The 15,119-nt window shown below is 49.3% G+C and overlaps 3 protein-coding genes across 12 annotated transcripts in view; 1 reads left to right on the top strand and 2 right to left on the bottom strand.

Annotated features, from left to right (window-relative positions):
* Window positions 1-604, bottom strand: part of NUMB (NUMB endocytic adaptor protein) — a 92,565-nt gene extending 91,961 nt beyond the window's left edge. For 9 of the 10 annotated variants that reach the window (XM_066321281.1, XM_066321288.1, XM_066321292.1 and 6 more), the window contains exon 1: window positions 517-604. The gene's annotated coding sequence lies outside the window, so the exon portion shown is untranslated. Of the gene's footprint in view, window positions 1-409; window positions 493-516 lie in introns of those variants that run through there. The other variant, XM_066321282.1, reaches the window with a different exon arrangement.
* TMEM62 (transmembrane protein 62) overlaps window positions 1-15,119 on the bottom strand; it is a 190,430-nt gene that overhangs the window by 26,857 nt on the left and 148,454 nt on the right. The window lies entirely within an intron of this gene.
* On the top strand, window positions 7,515-9,425 carry RIOX1 (ribosomal oxygenase 1). Its single transcript, XM_066321279.1, has one exon. The coding sequence runs from the start codon at window positions 7,524-7,526 to the stop codon at window positions 9,381-9,383; it is 1,860 nt and encodes a 619-aa protein (XP_066177376.1). The 5' UTR covers window positions 7,515-7,523; the 3' UTR covers window positions 9,384-9,425.

Here is a 15,119-nt window from a genome sequence, read left to right as displayed (position 1 = left end):
GGCGAGCGATACAAAGCGCCCGGGAGCGGCCGCGCCGGAGGGACCCTCTGACGGAAACCTGGCCGGGATTCAAGGCCTAGGAGAAACCGCAGGCACAGGAGGCAGCCCCGGGAGAACCCTAGGAAGCGGCGCCGCCCCGGGGCGCTCCCTCGGGCCGGCGGCTCGGTGCTCCCCGCAGGGCCGTTCGGTGCCGCGGCCGCCCCCCGTAGGCTCCACCTGCGCCGGGCCCCCGCTCCACCGCACCCCGGGGATCGCGCCCCACCCCACCGCCCCCCGTCGGGGCGGAGACCGGAGGGCGCCCCCACATCGCCCCCGGCCTCCGCACGCACTTTCCCGGGGTACCCCTGCCTCCCCTCCGACCCCTCAGGTTTCCCCCTCCTCCGGCGCCCCCCCCCGCCGCCGGACCCACCCGCGCCCCGCGGGCTTTGGCACGGCCCCGTCGCGCCCGCCCGCGGCTCCGGCCACCGGTCGCCGCGGCGAAGGCCCTTCCCTGCATCGCGGCCCGGCCGTGCTCACCTGCTGCCCGCAGCCGCCTCCCTACGGCGCCTCCTCCGCCGCCCGTCGCCACCGAGCAGCGCCGCCGCCGCCGCCGCTCCGCCCCCGCCCCCCGGCCGCCGCTCCCGCCCCCGCCGTCAGCCACGCCTACCCCGGCGGCCCATTGGCCATGCGCCCCGAGATTCCGCCTTCGGATTGGTGCGAGGAGCCGCCCGTCAAAGTCTCGGCCCCGCCCATCCCCGCCCCACGGGTCCCGGGTGTTTTATTCACGCCGGGGCTTTGGCGCCCCCAATCTCTCGCTGTCGGTTCTGATTGGCTGACGCGGTGGGAACGGCGTGCCAGGGTTGGCTGTCCTAGGTGCCACTGCGGCGCTGAGCCCGCCCTCTCCGGGGCTCGGCTGCGCGGCGCGGCGGGAAGGCGGCGGCCGCTGCCGGGGCCGGGACCCGCCCGGCTCTCGGGGAACCCTCGCCTGGCGTCCTGCTGATGAGCCGTGGGGGGATCCGCCTTCCACCGCCCGTCTCCGGTTCAGTTCAGCCGTAGTTCTTGTCTCCTCACGGCTGCGGCGCTGGTGGCACCAGGAGGAGGGTTCCCGCAGCCCCGGTGGCACCCTGGTCTTCCCCCGATAAACCACATGTGGTGACTGACACCTTCCCTGGGGGCTGCAGTGAGACGTGCTGCTAATACCAGCTCTCCAGAAACCGTGATGCTCTACATCAGCCAGAGGCCAGGCTTGTAGGAAAAACGCGACCAGGCTCCTTTAATCTCCACGACTGAGACTTTCTGAGAACCACAGTATTGGAATATCCTTCCTTCGGCCCAAGAAAACACTAGCATGCCTCCATTTTCAAAGTGGAGACAGTACCAGGTGCTGAATTCAGCAGGGAGGCTGCACTCCAAAGGGAAGCTACCCGGGGGAATCCTCTGGGAGCAGCACCCTTGCGACTGCACATACGGGGCTTGGCCTGAAAGCGTTAACCGGAATGCATATTTCCAACAGCTGCCACCTCTCACCAGACTTTCAAGCAGCTGCTTCATCCAAAATGCAAGCTAGAACAGTTCCCGGTGCATTCAGCTGGGAAAAAAAAAAAAATTGAAGGTAATTGAAATGCAAAGATTATATTATGTTTCTGTGCATTATTATATTCTCCCTGCATACACCATCCGCCTTATTCCTCTTTGTTTCTGAATCAAGCAAAGAAACAGAGCAACAAAGAACACGGGCCATAATGCTAGTTGGCAAACATCCAGAAAACAAAGCAACTGAAATCACTGGGACTTTCAGAGCATCATGTGCAAAAATCATTTACTAAGTTTACATAGGAAGTGCTCAGGCAGAAATACGAGTATGACACTGACGTTGAGTTTCAAACTGATGCTCTGACTTCTAAGTCATCCCTTGTTCATAAATTAAACTGAGAAGATGCAGGGGTTCTCCTTACATCTTTTTGCATATCCCTTTGCTTTCCAAGGAAAGCAAAATCAAGGCAGAGAGCTGCCTTCCCTCTCAAATGTTCAGAAACTATTACAGGATAAGACATTTCTAGCAGTCCTAAGTTTTCTTCTGATTTTATGAAAACATTCCTGACTTAACATAGCACTTAAAATACTGCATTCCCAGTACCTTCAGTGTAACACTTCATCTTATTCACGGTCTTTGGATTTCTGATGGAAATTTTTGTAAAGCATGATGCCCTTAATTTCTTATGAAAACTTAATTCCAAATGAACAATTCCCATATTATTGAGGAGCTCTACTTCCAAATGAAAAGTACAAAAGAAAAGGCTAGGACATGCTATTATAAATAAAATCTAATGTATGCTTCAGCTATTTGTAGCTTTTACAAATATTTATTAGATAGCTAAATTCATTTGTTGCCATTACTGCTTCTCTGCTCAGCTGATAACTTGACCTCCCCATGTGGTCGCTGGTGACTGAAGGGAGAAGGGGCTGTTGTGGGAAAGGAAAGGAAGATGACCCCAGAGGTCACTTAGCTGGACACACTGAGCATCCAGCATAGACATCTGCACACTCACAGTGCTGTGCTGTGGGTCCAAAGCACGTTCTGTGTACTCAGTCTTCCCGCAGTGTTTCCATGGCGGGGGAGAATTACTTCTCCAAGGTCTCATACTGGAAGCAATGCTTCAAATGCTTTGATCGTCATGGACAACAAAAAATTGGAAGATACTTCATAGCATTCACAAGAAACCAAACCAAATTTGCCTTATCACCTTTTCTTTAGGACTGGGAACATGGCTCCCTGTGTAATACACAGGATTGATGGACTTGACTGTTCCTGTCATGCCCACTGACTCCTGTCAGCTGTGCCTTTCTAGCCAAGATCCTTCCTGGACTCAGCGGGACAGCAGGAGAGTACACTATTCCCTAAGGACCTGAGAATATATCAAACACACATTCATGAAAATGCAAACTCCTTTATCCCCGCTGCAGATACCCGGAGGCTTAACGTTTTTCCCTATTGGTTATCTAAAATAATGTCAGTGATTAAATCTCCCTTCTCTAATCACACCGTTATATTATCCCTTCTAGGAACAGAGCATACCAGTATAAATACTACCACATATGCATTTTTATGCTCACCAAGAGGAATTCCATCTTTTTGGCCAGAAATACTTCTATAAGGTGCTATATTGGCTAGTAGCAACACATATCTACTATGGGAAGCAAATAAGCAAGTACTACAGGGGTTTTCTCCTGTTATGGTCTGAGCAGATCTGAACCAATATGGTTGCTAAACCAAGGCATTCTGTTTGCATAGTATTTTCATCTTGGTAGTGATGCATCTGAGGTGAGCAATCAATTTCAGAGTACTTCAGGAAAACTTCAGTATAGGAAGCAAAAGGGAAAGTCTTTTTGCAAGGCTTCTAACTAGAAGTTTACAGGGGAAGCAAATGTTGAATAGTGCTAATAGCCCTATTACTCATTAGCACAGCTCTATGTTAATCTTGAAATAGTGGGCATAAATGTATTTCATGAGCAAAGCTATGCAGTTGCCATCATTCGTACAGAAAGGATATGAAGAACAAGAATCCTTTAAAACCTGTCTTCATGGAAAAGCATCAGCCAAACAGCTTGTCAAGAGCCATTGTCTGTGCATATCAAAAGAATATTCTCTAGCACAGTATCTGTGGTTTATGCAGGAAGAGTTGGACTGTACTTTCTACCTTGGTTCTCTGGGTGTGATTAATCCCACAGGACAAATATTTCATTCAGGTTCTCTTTGCCTTCATTTTAGGATGGAGATTTTCTCCTCATGGCCATTTATTTCTCTCCTTCTGCTGGAGCCTTGAAGTCTGGAGCTTTATATTTAATCACTGCCTATGGAGTCACTGCAGATGGTATCTGCTCAATGCTACCAAATGCTAGATAGCATCTAATAAAAGCACAAAACCCCTCATAAAATTATTTGAAAACTTAGAAGTACACATGCCCAGTTAAGGGGGTGAGTAAACTCAGTCAAGGGTCCTACTTAAATACATCATTTTAATTCAGCTTTAATTCCAATGTATCTGCTCTAATGTCACATGGTACAAAAGAAAATGTCTGTGCTTCCAAATGCCTCCAAAAGGATAATTTCATAGGGAGGACAGGACCTTCTAATTATGATTTTTACAAATGTGGTTTAATTTGGCTGTTTCAGGCAAGGAAGGCTTCTTTTCTCAGGGGGGTTCCTTGTACAAGATAACCAGGATTAAAGACCACAACCAGTCACTGAATAAGAAAATCTCCGAGAATAGAGAAACAGCTGGAGGGAGGCCAAAGCTGCTGCCCAAAAGATGCTTCAGTGAGTGAGTGCATTCATTCCGATGAGGGAGGCCAGAGGATAGCTCTTGAGAAACAGTTCCCGAATTAGCTTTCAGTCTTGTTATCTGGCAGTGAACTTTATAGCTTTCACAACGAGGAGCAGGCTTCACAATCCAACCCAGTGTCCTTCCACTGATGACACAGTGGATGTAGCTAGGCTATATGAGAAAGACTCAGCTAAGCAAACCTGTTAGTGCAGGCTTGAAATGCTCTTTATCCTCACTAGGTATAAGTTTTGGCATGAGAACAAAACTGATGGTGCAAAAGGAAGGTCGCTAGCAAAGTAATAATGAGAAAAACTATTAAGCTGGGCTTAACTTTCTAAAAGTGACTGGTTTACATTAATGGTTTGCCAGGAACACAAAGTTTACACTGTGGTGAACAACTGAGTATCCAATACACAGGAAATCACAATGAATTTTGCCCTTTTCACTCATTAATGAAGATTACTCATAGCTTTGCAGGATGAGGCCTTACCCAAACTGCTCTTTAAATTTGAAATTTCCATTATTTGAATGGCATAGGGTTAAACTATCAAATGAACCCTACATCTCTTTAAGGTGCCATTACTTACTTCTTTTGAAGTCACTTGTGACTCTCTAATAGTCTGTACTCAGCACATTTAAATGTCCTCTTAAATAAAACATGTGGTTCTTGGCAATGCAGCTTATATGTTCATAAAATCCAAGTAACTTTGTGCTAAATTCTAATTAAGAAATTTAATTGAGCCTCCAGTTGCTACTCTGTCTGTGTGAACAGCAGCTAGGGATCACCTAATCATTCAGAGATCTGTGTTACTTTTCCCTTTGTTAATTTAAAGAGCTGTACATGACACTTATTTCTTGAAACAAATTCCCTTGAAATACTGGGCAATGAGTGCAAACAGCATGTAAAACTTGTGGCTAAACAACCATCTGAGTACTCTGTAAGTGATACTGAAGCTCTTTTTTTTTTTTTTTTGCCCTACATCAAAACCCTTTCTTGTGTGATGCAGAAAAATAGCAATATTCTTTATTTTTGAAAGCATTTATTATTAGCGAGACTAAATTGTTAATAGAATGTTTTCTTGTTCTAGAGTTTTAACCACTATTATTTTCCACAATGTCCTTTGCTCAGAGACTGTTATACATCCAAAAACTGTACTGGTAAACACCCAGAACAGCTTTGCTGCTGTCATTACAGATATCCTGGTGTAACTCAGGTCAGGCTCTGCGCACAGTGCCTGACTTCTTCTCAGAAGGATCAGCTGCACTCCAGTAAATTAAGCAGTAACACGAATAACAATCCAGACGCCCAGGTTTTTCAAAAGTCCTCCCTCTCCTAAGCCTGTTTAGCCATGCTTACATATAACTAAAGCCTACAATGGCCTAACTTTTACCATATTTCAAGCGCTTGCATCTCGATTTTGTGAAGGGCCCAGTTCTGCTGAAATGGTTTCAGCAGATAAGATTATTCTGGTAAGCAGGGCTTAACCTTGGGGAAACAAAGAGTGGATTGAAATAGAGTTCGCCCTTCCCTGCTCTTCCAGTCTACACATGCACGCACAGGCCGCCTGCGCTCCGCTGTCGCTGTCCACCCCAGCCCGCGGCTCACCGTGCCCGGCGGCGGCGGTGTCCCCGGGGCGCCTTTCCCGGAGCAGGGCTGCGGAGCGCTGGCCGCCTCTGCCACCTGCTGGCAGCGCCGGAAACGGGCCAGGAGGGACATCGGAGGCTGAAGAGCTGCCTGTGCTCGCCTAAAATCCGTCTCCGTTAACTAAAATCATCGTGGCACAAACAGGACAGTCTTCGACTGCCGTTGCTCTTCGTGCAGCTTTGGCTGTGAAGGCTGTGCCCTAAGAACTCCGTCAGAAAAATACCTTCAAAATTAAAATCGGTGTTCTTGCACATATAAAAAAAAAAATGCCTTCATTGCTTAGAGCGCATTGCTGTTCTCCGAGACTGATTTGTTTTTAAGGCAATTCAAACAACCTTAAACCTTTAAGATACCTGCATCTATTTTAGAATTAAGACTTAACAGCTGAATTTATCATCATTAGGCCTAACTGATTTCTGCTCCTGAATTGTGGTAAAATTGAAATGTAGGTCTAGGTTGAAACCTGGCAAAAGGTGAAAATTCTCTTTTCAGCTTTATATTCTATGCCTGATACACTAAGTAGCCCACACAGCAAATCTGTACATTCCTTGTGAATGTTAGCTGTTGAGCATATTGTTTGCAGTTGGTATTCATATCTGTGAGAGGTTAATAACACCCTGTGAACCAGAAGCTTCCTGAGCATACTTGGGTAATTGCTGCAGTTAAATGCTTTAGACTCACAGCAGCCTCTGGAGATGAAATTCTCATGCAAAATTCATTCCCATGAATTACTGCAGCTCATCAAAGATTCTTCAGACAAAAGTACTGCATAGTGAATTTCTTCAACTGAAGTTTGTTCTTCATCAGAAACATAGTCTGGCAATACAAACCCCTACAGTTTTTCACCTTTGCCTCAAGCAGTCTTGTCCTACCCCTCCAGAAAAGGTTCCTATGCCGACGCTGCAGCCTCTGGAAGCGCAGAGCAGCCCTCAGGCTGTGCAGCACCACTAACGCTGGCCTTCTGGCAAGCCTCGGGCCTCGGAGAGAAATGCGGGGGAAACAAAGCTCTGCCCAGGTTATTAGACAGCAGGTGGATTTGGAAAACAAAACAAACGAAAAAAACCCCACTATGTGACATGACAGTCTTTTGGGTTTTGGAGAACCCTTTGGGATGGCATAGCCTTTCAGCTGCCATCACCATCAGAAGCACAAGAAAAGGGGAGGGGGGACGGGCTCCACTCAGTTTGGGTTTCTACTTCTTGTGCAACACGACCTTATGAAATAAGTGTTACCTCATCTCGCCTCATTAGGTTGCAAAGTAATTCCAGGCTGTCTTAAACCATATCCTTACGGTTCGCTTTCAGAAAAAAAAAGTAATTTTCTGAACGTGCTTAGAGCACACTTCCAGAACGAAGCTTCCCAGCCACGGAACAGACCTGCCTGCATCGTACCAAGGGGAACGGGGGAAGCAAATACGGCGGGCCCACTTTAAGCGGCGGCGACGACAAAAAGCAAGACAATCCGTACACGGCCCCGCCGCACCCTGGGAACACGTCCTTCCGGCGGCAGGCGGCCGGCTCCAGCCCGTGCCCGGGGCTCTCCCGGCGGAAGCGGCGGGGCGTGGCGTGGCGGCCATGGCGGCGGAGCAGCGGCGGGAGCTGGGCCGGCTCTCGGCACTGGCCGTGTACCGCCGGCTGGCGGGGCCCGGGCGGATGGAGCGGCGCCGCCGCGGGGCTCCGCTGCCCGCGGGTCGCAAGCGGCCCAAGGCCCGCCTGAGGGGCGGCCGGGCGAGAGGCGGCGGCTCGGAGCCGGAGGCGCCGCCGCCCGCCGCGCCCCCGAGCCACGTGGAAGTCCCCGTGGAGCTCCCCGTGGAGGTCCCCGTGGAGGCCCCTGTGGATCCTCGGCCCGAGGCGGCGGCCGCCGGGCCTGACCCGAAACCGCAGGGCGACCCCAAGGCGATGCCGGGCAGCCCCAAGGCGATGCCGGGCGGCCCCAAGGCGATGCCGGGCGGCCCCAAGGCGATGCCGGGCGGCCCCAAGGCGATGCCGGGCGGCCCCAAGGCGATGCCGGGCGGCCCGCGGCCGGCGGGGGAAGACGGCGGCGATGTGTCCGGCGGCGGTGTGTCCGGGCTGCTGAGGCGCCTGGCGCGGCTGGAGGACAGCCGGCAGCGGGCGGCCGAGCTCTTCCGCTGGCTGCTGGCCCCGGTGGCGCCGGCGGAGTTCCTGGGGCGGCACTGGGAGCGGGCGCCGCTGCTGGTGCGGCGGGGCGACCCCGGCTACTACGCGGGGCTGTTCTCCACGGCCGACTTCGACGCCGCCCTGCGAGGAGGAGAGGTTCACTTCGGCACCCACCTGGATGTGACCAGCTACGCCGAGGGAATGCGGGAGACGCACAACCCCTCCGGCAGAGCCCTGCCCGCTGTCGTGTGGGACTTCTACCAGAACGGCTGCTCCCTGCGCCTCCTCTGCCCGCAGGCCTTCTCCCCTACCGTCTGGCAGGTCCTCTCCATCCTGCAGGAGCAGTTTGGCAGCATGGCAGGGGCGAACACCTACCTCACGCCCCCGGGTACCCAGGGCTTTGCCCCCCACTATGATGACATCGAAGCCTTCGTGCTGCAGCTGGAGGGGAAGAAGCACTGGCGTGTCTACAGGCCCCGAACAGATGCTGAGGTGCTGCCCCAGTTCTCCAGCGCAAACCTCACGCAGGCTGAACTCGGCGAGCCTGTGTTGGAGACGGTGCTGGAGGCCGGGGACCTGCTGTACTTCCCCCGTGGCTTTATCCACCAGGGTGATTGTCTCCCTGATGCACATTCGCTCCACATCACTGTGTCTTCCTACCAGAGGAATTCCTGGGGGGACTTTCTGGAGAAGCTCATCCCAGCTGCCCTGCAGATGGCCCTGGAGGAAGATGTGGAGTACCGACGAGGGCTTCCCATGGACTACCTGCAGTATATGGGGGTCGCTAACTCAGACACAGTGGATGCTCGGCGAACAGCCTTTGTGGAGAAGGTGCAGAGCCTGATAAAGAAACTCGTTGACTATGCACCCATCGATGCTGCTGTGGATCAGAGAGCCAAGTCATTTCTTCATGACTGTCTCCCTCCAGTGCTCACGCAGAGTGAAAAGGCACAGAGTGTCTATGGCTTCCCGGCCCGGTGGCAAGATGGAGGCCCCTGCAACGTTGATATCGTGATAACAAAAGACACCGAAGTACGCCTGCTCCGTCATGGCATCGTTAGACTGTGTAATGAAGAAGCAGGTGTGATGCTGTACTACACTACAGAAAACTCAAGAGTGTATCATAAGGAAGAACCCAAGTTCCTTGAGCTAGATCCCGAGTATACAGACAGTATTGAATTTCTCCTGTCTTCTTATCCAAATCACGTCACTGTGGATAACCTTCCATGTGAAACCTTGGAGGAGAAGATTTCTCTAGCCACACTTCTGTTTGAGAAGGGTATTCTGACTACGAAGAAGCCTCTGGCACAAGTCTAACTCTTATTTTTTCACAAAATAAACATACACTTGTTTAAAAAATGTTCTGTCTTGGTTTTGCCTTATACCTACTAAATATGGTCTCAGCATCTCATCTAGGGGCAGAAGGTCTGTGTCATGATTAGAGAAATCAGATGGTCTAATTAAATGAAGTAATTGCTCTAGGAGCAATTCTGCATGGCTGAGTGCCTAGAAAAGAGAATTGATTATCTTCTTTTCACCAGCCATCTTACTACACCCTAAGTAACTTCAAGAAGGTTGTGAACTTTCTTGCCATCCTGTAAATCATCATCATCATGTTTTCACAGTATTTTAAAAACAGCCTGCTCAGGTGCAGGAAATACTGTTCATAGGCATATTCAGTGATGGTCACCATTCTGTGTGCCTTTGCTGTGCTATTCTGAATATATATGGTGTGGCCTTCAGGCCCCTGGTGTGTTGTAAAGATCCCTTGGTCGCACATTTACTCTTCCTACAAGTGGGGCTTGTGGACAGCTCCCACTCAGTTTGAGCAATTACACCCATCTGTGTGGCTGTGCCCTTACTGAATGATAGACTAAGATTTTCTCAGGCAAACATGATCTGCTGCATTTGAAATGCTTCAGGCTCAGCTGCTTCCTTTTCAGTCCAGTAATAGAGATAAAATATTCTCCTCCACTGGTTTCTCCACAGCATCCCCTAGCAATGAAATTATTGGTCCTTTCAAGGCAAGTGGGGCACCCTCCAATATGTTTGGGAGGGGGGGTTGTGCTAGGTGAAAATAGTTTCATTTTAGGACCTATCAAGTTACACTAATACATGCCTGGCTATGTGGTCAGTTCCCATAAATACCAGCAAACTTCAAACATTTTTCCGCAATGCTATTTTACCACAGCAGTTAGCAGGTGAGGGATATTTTGTCTTTAAAGCCTCCTGAAGCTATACCCAACATTGAGCAGGGTGCATTACCCTGTGCTCCTCTGAGCTGTTGGGTTATCCAGGTTTTGCAAGATGGCACCCATGCACTCTTAACTGTTTGGGATTTAAGTGTACACTATGTCCTCCCAGATCCCATACTTGCAACACTGCCGGCCTTTCCTCCCTCTTTTGCCTGTATGCTTTTGCTATGTATTAAGAGTTTGGACTGTGTAAAATCGCACTGCACAAGAACATGCTGAGGTGCCCTTGAGGCCTCTTGGCTCTGTGAAGCACAAGTGGCTGGACAGAAATGCTGTTGCCACACTCATCCTCTGACCCCTCTGTCTGTTCATCCTTACCAGAGGGTCAGCCATCCTTGCCTGACCATTTACATCCTTGGTAAATATCTCGTGTCTCAGTGGTGCCCTTCCTGGGCTTCTCTGTGCTCTATGTGCAACCACAGGCTCTAGCACTGCAGCTTTGCTGCTTGGGGCTGTGCTGCAGAGCTGTACCAGGAGCTCACGTAGCCCTTTCTGCAATGGCTGCAAGCACCCCCATGACTGTCTGAGCACTTTAATGACAACCAAAGACAGCATAAAATCTCCTTAGCTTTTCCTTTCCCTGGACTCTTCTGCTAGGGTGGGGCATTTGGGTAATTCCTCCTCAGCTTTTAGTTTTAGCTTTTAGCAAGAGGAAACTTGCCTGGGCTAGACACCTTACATATACTCCTCACAGATCTACACAGGGCTAGTCAGGCACAGAGTTTCTCTTTTTCGTTGTTCTTTCTGCAGAAAGGTATTTCTCACTGAGACCTGCAGAGTGTACCAAAATTCTTGAACTAGGAGGAGGTGGTTTGTTATGATCCCAGTAAGAAAATACCTCATATTTTGTAAGGTATCTGCTATTTATTAAAGCTAACACTAACCTTACATCCCTTTAGATGCTGAGAACCCCAAGCAAAGGAACATTTCCCCATGTCATGCAGATGTGGCTCATAGCAGAGACAGTCCCCTTTCAGGCTTTTTAAGGTATTTTAAGATTCTTGTATGAGGAAACAGCTCTATTTAGCATATCTACAGTGAAACAGAAACAGTGTCTGCAAGGGAATGTCTTTCTGCACTGTTCGATAAGGCCAGGGCCACATAAGTGGTGTTACCTCAGGTCCTGGGTGGGAGCTGCCTGTGGCCTGCTCTGTAAGGAAGAGCTGTCTGAATTTTCTGCATGGCTTGGGATCTGTGCAGGACAGCACAAGCCTGAAGGCCATGTTGTACAGGCAGAACAGCACAGGCATCAAAGGCATGGGGCAGCGTCGTGTCCTCCAGAGGCTGCACCATGGCTATTGGAGGGGAATGTTCTGCATGCTGTAAGGCAAGAACCATGCTGAGGGTTCCTTCATGGGCTTCCAAGCAGTGCAGAAAAACAGCACATCCACCAATTTTTCCAAGTGGAGCTGAGCAGGACAGCAGAGTTTTGAGAGAGTAAGCCTTTATTTGCTCTCATAATGAGACCCTTGGGACATAGGAACAGCATCTTTTTGAAGGACATAAGGATCATTGAGTTTCATAACAACTACATGGAGCATAAAAAGTGGAGAGTCAGCAGTCTCACATGTCAGCCTGTCACTTTACCACTTTTGAGAAAGCTGCAGAAATACTCATCTGTTTTACCTAGCACTGCCAGAATGCTCCCCTAGGAAAGGGGAAGGATCAAACAGATATGCACTGGAAGGGCAGAGCACGGGTACTATACAGATACCAACACCTCAAAGTGACTGAGACCTAACAACGTGGGGAGTTTGTGGAGAAGAGATGCCTGCATTTTTTGAAGCAGCTGTCATGAATTGTCACCACATGCCCACATGTGAACCCTTAGTCTAGAAAATATAAAGAAAAAAGCCTTTACTAGTCACCAGCTGTGTGGGGGTAACATTGGCTGGCTGTTAGATATCTGCCAAGCCACTCTTTCAGTCCTGTTTAGCAACAGGAGAGGTGAAGAAAATAAGAAGAGAAACCTTACAGGTCAAGATAAGGACAGGGAGTAATTCATCAATATTTTGCCCAACATCATGGGCAAAACAGAGTTGACGTAGAGAAGATTATTTAATTTATTGCCAGTAAATAACAGAGTAGACAGTGAGATATAAAAACAAAATTAAGAGCACCTGCCCCTCCTCTTTGGGCAGCATCAGGTACATCTCTGAGCTGGATTAAACTGTCTCTGTCTAATATAGGGGAACGCCAATCTCTTCTTACAGCCTCCCACTACCAAAACGTTTCCACATTAGCTCTAAATAATCTTACTTTTCTCTTGCAATCAGAGCTCAGATGGTGTAATTGTGCTTGTTCTCTTTTGGCTATCATAAGGGAACATTTTGCATGGGAATAGAAAAAAAATTTTGGGGGAGATGCCTATAATTTGTTCAGAAGAAAAAGTAAATAATGCTGTCACCTTCTTTATATGGTTTTGCACACTCTCAGCATTAGACAATCTTCCCCTCAATGAATCTTTTCAGCTCAGCACTGATGAGCATTTCCTCCTCTTTCCCAGGTGAAGGATGCAGAGGTTGGCCTGCTCGGTTTCTCCAAAGAGGATGTCCCTTGCATGGCTGCCTTCCTAAAGAACATCACTGCTGTTGCTTCCCCAGTGGGAAGCATTCCCATTGTGGGAAGCAATAGGAACATTCCCTCTGTGACTGTTACATTGATACCTCTCTGTTACCAAGGATAAAACCCCACACTTTAACCTTACATGCACACAAAGCCAAGGCCACCAATTCCAAGTTTCTTGATTATTCTGATGTCATGGACGATCTCCTTCAAGCCCCTGCCAACCAAAGCCTGATCCCACTAGAGAAAGCTGAGGCACAGTTACTATTCATCGTGGGACAAGATGACCGTGTTGTCAAAAGCGAGCATTATGCTACTGAAGTCTGCAAGCTTCTGCGGGCTCAAGGGAAGGGAAATTTTCAGATTCTCTCCTACCCTGGAACAGGGCACTGCATAGACCCTCCCTTTTTCCCTTTGTACCCCATAGGCAGCCACCCCATTTTTCACAAGCGGGCAGTCCTGGGTGGGGAGCGCAAGGCTTATTCTAAAGCTCAGGTTCACGCCTGGTCACAGGTCCAGGCCTTTTTCAAAAAGTATTTAATTGTTAACTAATGTGCAACAAATAATGTGCAAGCAACACAACTTTGAACAACCAGATCTGATAAATTCTGCTACAATTATCAGGTCAAGCCTTGTCACAGTTGTACCAGTACAACTACAGCATCTTCCATGACTTTGCAATCCATAACACAGAAAAGGAACGGGTTTCCCTTTTCTGTTCTCCCCTCAACCTTTTTGCTCAAGTGTCAAGAAAAGGAATGGTGGGCTTTGCATTAGTCTTGGATGAAACAGCTCACGCGAAGTTTCAAATGCACAGTTACATTTCTTGGATGGTTTCTATTCCTCTAATACATGACAGTGCATTCCATGTCACTGGTCTCTACATGCATGTGCTATCCTCAGGTCATACTTATTGTATGTAATGACAATTTTGGAGCAGCAAATGGAAATGTCTCTGACTTCTGTGCTGCTGGAAGTGTGTAAGAATGGGTGTTATAGCCAGGATGCTGGGCTGTCTGTTTAAGCCTTGGGAAAGGTTGTTTGCCTTCTTTGTTACTGGGATGAGAATTGTAATAAAGAGTCTGAAATTTGAAAGCCATGTAGTCATTTGTTGTGCTTTGGTTAGAAGCAGGTTCTACATCTTACCCACTCTCCCATGCCAGGGTGGGTCAAGGCACTGTTGGTGGAAAGGCCCTGAGGGCCTCCTGTCCCTCCTCAGCAGAGAAGTCACTTTACTCACTTCAAAACATCTGTGTACAATGAACTGCCACCAGCACCAATTGCTTTGTGAAGAGAAACCAGGGGTCAGGGAGCACCACTTCTGTCAGCTCTGGAGGGCTGCCCACCTCCTTTGTGAACACCATCGCCCCATGCCAGCTGAACCAGCAGTCCTGCGTTTCTCTGTTTTGAAGGGCTCCTCCAGGCCAGCCTGGTACACCAGGGAGAAACCTCTGAGCCGGCAGCTGCCTCTCAGCCCTGTCACGTTTTCAGCACCTGGGTGTCCCCACTGTAGCCCTTCCCTGCCCAGCATATTTCATAAGAGATGTTATCAGCAGCACTGTCTGACACCTCTGGGCCTGCCCTAGCATGGGTAAGGCTCTGTTTGAGCGTGGGCTAGAAGAGAATGTGACAGAGCAGGAGAGAGGGAGCAACATAAGCCTTGGAGTAGCTCATGGCCATGCCAGGTGCTGTCATTACACAAAAAGTGCAAGACTGCATGTCCGAAGAAATGCTGGGACAGCAGTGCTGGGCTAGTGGGGCTTTCTCTGCCTGAAATATACCCAGGCCTGCAGCTTGGCTAAGCTTGAGGGAAAAAAGACACAGCCTGCTGGAGAAACCCAGGAAGGAGGGCTGCAGCTGTGCCTGTGCCTGTGTCCAGTCCAGCAGGCCTGCTGTAGAGAACTTCTGCCATAGAAGATAAGCACACTGCATCAAGTGTCTGGAGAGACCAGCTGCCTTGTGCCTCAACTATCATAGAATAGTTCGGGGTAAAAGGGACCTTAAATGTCATATAATCCAATCCCCTGCAGTAAGCTGGGGATCTTCAACTAGGTCAGATTGCCCAGGGCCCCATCCAGCCTGGTCTTGGATGTTTCCAGGCATGGGACATCCATCGCTTCTCTGGGCAACCTGGGACAGTGTTTTACCACCCTCATTGTAAAAAACTTCTACCTTATGTCTAATCTGCATCAACTGTCTTCTAGTTTAAAGCTGTTGCCCTACTAATAAATTT

Source organism: Sylvia atricapilla, chromosome 6 (assembly GCF_009819655.1).
Source record: "Sylvia atricapilla isolate bSylAtr1 chromosome 6, bSylAtr1.pri, whole genome shotgun sequence".
In the NCBI taxonomy this organism is placed as follows: Eukaryota; Metazoa; Chordata; class Aves; order Passeriformes; family Sylviidae; genus Sylvia; species Sylvia atricapilla.
This window is presented reverse-complemented; position numbering and strand designations above follow the sequence as displayed.

Bases quoted from the DNA above. Each gene is read 5' to 3' on its own strand.
- RIOX1 (XM_066321279.1), top strand. From the start codon at position 7,524: ATGGCGGCGGAGCAGCGGCGGGAGCTGGGCCGGCTCTCGGCACTGGCC.